General features: G+C 49.8%; 1 protein-coding gene across 1 annotated transcript in view; it reads left to right on the plus strand.

Annotated features, from left to right (window-relative positions):
- Positions 1-2,250: 2,250 nt before the first annotated feature.
- The window catches only part of LOC310959662 (uncharacterized protein), a 12,073-nt gene continuing 7,796 nt past the window's right edge, over positions 2,251-6,527 (plus strand). The window contains exon 1 of the mRNA XM_083931107.1: positions 2,251-2,823. Within this exon, the coding sequence (XP_083787233.1) occupies positions 2,394-2,823 (430 nt within the window). The 5' untranslated portion in view covers positions 2,251-2,393. The remainder of the gene's footprint in view (positions 2,824-6,527) is intronic.

Genomic DNA, 6,527 nt, shown 5'->3' on the forward strand with positions numbered 1-6,527 from the left:
CTTAACGGTCTCCTTTAGTGACTAAACTTAACCGTCTCCTTTAGTGACTAAACTTAACCGTCTCCTTTAGTGTCTAAACTTAACCGTCTCCTTTAGTGACTAAACTTAACCGTCTCCTTTAGAGACTAAACTTAACCGTCTCCTTTAGTGACTAAACTTAACCGTCTCCTTTAGTGGTCTAAACTTAACCGTCTCCTTTAGTGACTAAACTTAACCGTCTCCTTTAGAGACTAAACTTAACCGTCTCCTTTAGTGACTAAACTTAACCGTCTCCTTTAGAGACTAAACTTAACCGTCTCCTTTAGAGACTAAACTTAACCGTCTCCTTTAGAGACTAAACTTAACCGTCTCCTTTAGTGACTAAACTTAACCGTCTCCTTTAGAGACTAAACTTAACCGTCTCCTTTAGAGACTAAACTTAACCGTCTCCTTTAGTGTCTAAACTTAACCGTCTCCTTTAGTGTCTAAACTTAACCGTCTCCTTTAGTGTCTAAACTTAACCGTCTCCTTTAGTGACTAAACTTAACCGTCTCCTTTAGTGACTAAACTTAACCGTCTCCTTTAGAGACTAAACTTAACCGTCTCCTTTAGTGTCTAAACTTAACCGTCTCCTTTAGAGACTAAACTTAACCGTCTCCTTTAGTGTCTAAACTTAACCGTCTCCTTTAGAGACTAAACTTAACCGTCTCCTTTAGTGACTAAACTTAACCGTCTCCTTTAGAGACTAAACTTAACCGTCTCCTTTAGTGACTAAACTTAACCGTCTCCTTTAGTGACTAAACTTAACCGTCTCCTTTAGTGACTAAACTTAACCGTCTCCTTTAGTGACTAAACTTAACCGTCTCCTTTAGAGACTAAACTTAACCGTCTCCTTTAGTGACTAAACTTAACCGTCTCCTTTAGAGACTAAACTTAACCGTCTCCTTTAGTGACTAAACTTAACCGTCTCCTTTAGAGACTAAACTTAACCGTCTCCTTTAGAGACTAAACTTAACCGTCTCCTTTAGTGTCCAAACTTAACCGTCTCCTTTAGAGACTAAACTTAACCGTCTCCTTTAGAGACTAAACTTAACCGTCTCCTTTAGAGACTAAACTTAACCGTCTCCTTTAGAGACTAAACTTAACCGTCTCCTTTAGTGTCCAAACTTAACCGTCTCCTTTAGTGTCTAAACTTAACCGTCTCCTTTAGAGACTAAACTTAACCGTCTCCTTTAGTGTCTAAACTTAACCGTCTCCTTTAGAGACTAAACTTAACCGTCTCCTTTAGTGTCTAAACTTAACCGTCTCCTTTAGTGTCTAAACTTAACCGTCTCCTTTAGTGTCCAAACTTAACCGTCTCCTTTAGTGTCTAAACTTAACCGTCTCCTTTAGAGACTAAACTTAACCGTCTCCTTTAGTGACTAAACTTAACCGTCTCCTTTAGAGACTAAACTTAACCGTCTCCTTTAGTGACTAAACTTAACCGTCTCCTTTAGAGACTAAACTTAACCGTCTCCTTTAGAGACTAAACTTAACCGTCTCCTTTAGTGTCCAAACTTAACCGTCTCCTTTAGTGTCTAAACTTAACCGTCTCCTTTAGAGACTAAACTTAACCGTCTCCTTTAGTGACTAAACTTAACCGTCTCCTTTAGTGTCTAAACTTAACGGTCTCCTTTAGTGACTAAACTTAACCGTCTCCTTTAGTCGTCTAAACTTAACGGTCTCCTTTAGTGATTAAACTTAACCGTCTCCTTTAGAGACTAAACTTAACCGTCACCTTTAGTGGTTAAACTTAACAGTCACCTTTAGTGGTTAAACTTAACCGTCTCCTTTAGTGGTCAATATAATAATAATTAATAACAAGCCCAGTTGTTGTTGTTGTTTTCTTTAATAAAGTGCAATTTTAACAGTGTTTTAGTTTAATAACAGTTTCTGTGTGACTGAAGTTATCGTTCACATAATAATAAATAATAATAAGTGCAGTTTTAACACTATTTTACAGTAATTTAACAGTGTTTTAAAGTATTTAACAGTGTTTTAAAGTGTTTTAAATGTATTTAAAAGTGTTTTAAAGTATTTTAAAGTGTTTTAGTTGAATCACAGTTTGTAACTGACGTGTTTCTCTGGAGCCAAGATGGCGGACTGCGAGGGGCGCGAGCGTGCATGGAGAGGCATGTGGGCGGGAAAAGCTGCTGCGCCTCTACTCGGGTGTTTCCGGCAGCGCCGCCGAAGGAGCAGAGTGAGCACGCGAGGCGCAGAGCAGCAGCCGGAGGAACCGAAGCCGAGCGGAGCCGCCGACGAGCTTTACCCCGCGTTCCGACGGGAAAACCGGGGAGAGGACCGGGTCGAGGGGGGTGGGCTGGGGCCTCGGGTACCAAGAATGAGAGAGCCCTGCTACCGGACGGGGCGACAACATGAACGGGGCCGTGTACATTTCGTTCTTCCAGGGCCAGCTGGAGTCCGTGCTGGAGCAGGTCGTTCAGCTCGCCGTCCAGGAGATCAGCAAGACCGTGGGTTCGAGCCTGAACACGCTGCTGCTGGAGACGGCCGTGAAGGAGCAGGAGAACCGGCGGCTGCGGCTCCAGCTCCAGTCCTGGGAGAACCGGGGCCGAGGAGCCAGCGAGGACGGCGGCGGCGGTGGCTGCGGAGGAGGAGGAGGAGTGTCCCCGGTGGCTGGTAACAACAAGGCGGGCGAGGAGAGGGCGGACAGCGGCAGAACAAAGCCCGAGCAGCCGCCGCGGCAGCAGCAGCAGCAGCTCCTCCACGCCCCCGGAGGACACGGCACCGAGCCCGGCCTCCTCCACACCGACACACGCCGCCTGGAGCAGCGAGGACGAGTCGTGGGTGAGACAACCGTTACACAACACACACACACACACACACACACACACACACACACACACACACACACACACACACACACACACACACACACACACACACACACACACACACACACACACACACACACACAAACACGGTTCCTCCCCCCTGATGTTGCGTAACTCCGCGGGCCCGAGTGAAAGAGGCCCACAGGTGATGAAGCCAGGCCGTCACAAAGAGCCCCTGTCCCGGGCACACGGCGGAGGAAACCCGCCCTCTGGACCCGCAGCTGTGGAGGTGGAACCGGCCCACGGCTGAACCACAGACACGGTCGACGTTAATCGCCCATTTTAACAGTCGATTAATCGTTTTGAGTCGTTTTTTTTAGTCCAAATAGTTAAATAATAACTTAATTAAATATTTAATATTATTATACATTAGAAAAACAACTGAAATAAACACTGAGAAAATAAATATAATAAATAAATTAAATAAATATATATAAATGTAAATAAACCTCATGTTCAGTGTCACATATTTAAATAAAATAAATAAAAATAAAATAAATATCTAAATATACTTCTTGTTCTGTATCAGTTATTTAAATATAAATAAATACAAATTAAATTAATGTGTAAATAAAAATGTTCAGTGTCACAAATTTAAATAAGGAAAAAATAAAATAACTAAAAGTACTTTATGTTCAGTTTCAGTTATTTAAATAAAATATATACATTTTAAATTAATATCTAAATAAATATAATGTTCAGTAAAAAAGTAATTTACATAAAAATGAATAAAAAATAAATTAAATAAAATATAAATCTGAATACATTTTCTCAGCATCAGTTATTTAAATAAAGAATAAATTAAAATAAAATAAATAACTATAATGCATTATTTCTGATTTATTTTTAACATATTTCTGATTATTTCTGATTTATTTTGATTTATTTCTGATTTATTTTGATTTATTTCTGATTATTTCTGCTGTATTAAACGTGTGGCGGCGTCCTGCTCCGGCGTCTGCTCCGGCGTGTCCTGCTCCGGCGTCTGCTCCGGCGTCTGCTCCGGCGTGTCCTGCTCCGGCGCGTCGGTGTGAAGAATCCAGAGGAACAAAGAGTGAAGCTGTAAACGACAGGAACAGAAGCTGCAGATCATAAACTGTGATTTACGGCCCTGGACACGTCCTCTTCAGCCGAGGGGCCTCGTGGTGGGGGGGGGGAGACAAAGAGGAGACAGCCTGCTGGACAGCACTGTCGGACGCCATTGGAGGCGTGCCACGGCGAGCTGAGATCAGCGTTTCATTGGAGGGGCAGAGGGGCGAGGCGCCAACAAAGAGAGCCACAGCGCTGCCATCATGGCCGCCGTCATGGCCGCCGTGGGTTTTTCCACCCACTCAGGAAACGTCTTTGTCCCGTTTAACGGCGTCCTATCGTCCGTTTAACGGCGTCCCGTCACTCGTTTAACGGCGTCCGCTCAGATTTATCACCACAGCTCAGCGGCGTCCGTCCGTCAGGGTCCACGGGGCGTCTGTCCGTCCTCTCCAGGCCCAAGACCAGTCTGAGAAAGGTCAGGGGTCGACATCGCCGGGACTTTCCCACACCAGTACCACCACGGACCGGGTCCAGACTCGGGTTTAGACTGGTCCAGACTCGGGTCCTTAGTGGGGTCCATACTGGGGTCCAGACTGGGGTCTAGACTGGGGTCCAGACTGGGGTCCTGACTCGGGTCCTTACTGGGGTCCATACTGGGGTCCAGACTGGGGTCCAGACTGGGGTCCAGACTGGGGTCCAGACTCGGGTCTAGACTGGGGTCCAGACTGGGGTCCAGACTGGTCCAGACTGGGGTCCAGACTGGGGTCCAGACTCGGGTCTAGACTGGGGTCCAGACTGGGGTCCAGACTGGGGTCCATACTGGGGTCCAGACTGGGGTCCAGACTGGGGTCCAGACTGGGGTCTAGACTGGGGTCCATACTGGGGTCCAGACTGGGGTCCAGACTGGGGTCCAGACTGGGGTCCAGACTGGGGTCCAGACTCGGGTCTAGACTGGGGTCCATACTGGGGTCCAGACTGGGGTCCAGACTGGGGTCCAGACTGGGGTCCAGACTCGGGTCCAGACTCGGGTCCAGACTGGGGTCCATACTGGGGTCCAGACTGGGGTCCAGACTGGGGTCCAGACTGGGGTCCAGACTGGGGTCCAGACTCGGGTCTAGACTGGGGTCCAGACTGGTCCAGACTGGGGTCCAGACTGGGGTCCAGACTTGGGTCCAGACTGGTCCAGACTGGGGTCCAGACTCGGGTCTAGACTGGGGTCTAGACTGGTCCAGACTGGGGTTTAGACTGGGGTCCAGACTGGGGTTTAGACTGGCCCAGACTGGGGTCCAGACTGGTCCAGACTGCGGTTTAGACTCGGGTCCAGACTGGGGTCCAGACTGGGGTCCAGACTGGGGTCCAGACTCGGGTCTAGACTGGGGTCCAGACTGGGGTCCAGACTGGTCCAGACTGGGGTCCAGACTGGGGTCCAGACTCGGGTCTAGACTGGGGTCCAGACTGGGGTCCAGACTGGGGTCCATACTGGGGTCCAGACTGGGGTCCAGACTGGGGTCCAGACTGGGGTCTAGACTGGGGTCCATACTGGGGTCCAGACTGGGGTTCAGACTGGGGTCCAGACTGGGGTCCAGACTGGGGTCCAGACTCGGGTCTAGACTGGGGTCCATACTGGGGTCCAGACTGGGGTCCAGACTGGGGTCCAGACTGGGGTCCAGACTCGGGTCCAGACTCGGGTCCAGACTGGGGTCCATACTGGGGTCCAGACTGGGGTCCAGACTGGGGTCCAGACTGGGGTCCAGACTGGGGTCCAGACTCGGGTCTAGACTGGGGTCCAGACTGGTCCAGACTGGGGTCCAGACTGGGGTCCAGACTTGGGTCCAGACTGGTCCAGACTGGGGTCCAGACTCGGGTCTAGACTGGGGTCTAGACTGGTCCAGACTGGGGTTTAGACTGGGGTCCAGACTGGGGTTTAGACTGGCCCAGACTGGGGTCCAGACTGGTCCAGACTGCGGTTTAGACTCGGGTCCAGACTGGGGTCCAGACTGGGGTCCAGACTGGGGTCCAGACTCGGGTCCAGACTGGGGTCCAGACTCTGGTCCAGACTGGGGTCCATGCTGGGGTTTAGACTGGGGTCCAGACTGGGGTCCAGACTGGGGTCTATACTGGGGTCTATACTGGGGTCTATACTGGGGTCCAGACTGGGGTCCAGACTGGGGTCCAGACTGGGGTCCAGACTCGGGTCCAGACTGGGGTCTATACTGGGGTCCAGACTGGGGTCCAGACTGGGGTCCAGACTGGGGTCTATACTGGGGTCTATACTGGGGTCCAGACTGGGGTCCAGACTATAGAACAAAGGTCCAGAACCGAGGACCCGTGGTTAAAGCGCCACAGGAAGCAGCGTCTGGACAGGAAGTAGTATTTTGAAAGGGTGTGAGGTCAGAGACGGAGTCGACGGCGAACAAAGAAGCAGGACCCAAAAACCCGTTTGTGAACTTTGGCGTCTTTAACGACACGTTGGTTTCATGTCCCGGGGTCGACGGCGGCGTCTGACCGTGAGAGGTGGCGTCGGGGCGCAGACGCCGCCGCCGTCGTCCGCCTGAATTAACCACACGGGCGACGACTACAGCGGTGTGAACAACACAGTCATCCATGTGGACAAGACACGCACACACA

This window comes from Echiichthys vipera (assembly GCF_963691815.1).
Source record: "Echiichthys vipera genome assembly, chromosome: 17".
In the NCBI taxonomy this organism is placed as follows: Eukaryota; Metazoa; Chordata; class Actinopteri; order Perciformes; family Trachinidae; genus Echiichthys; species Echiichthys vipera.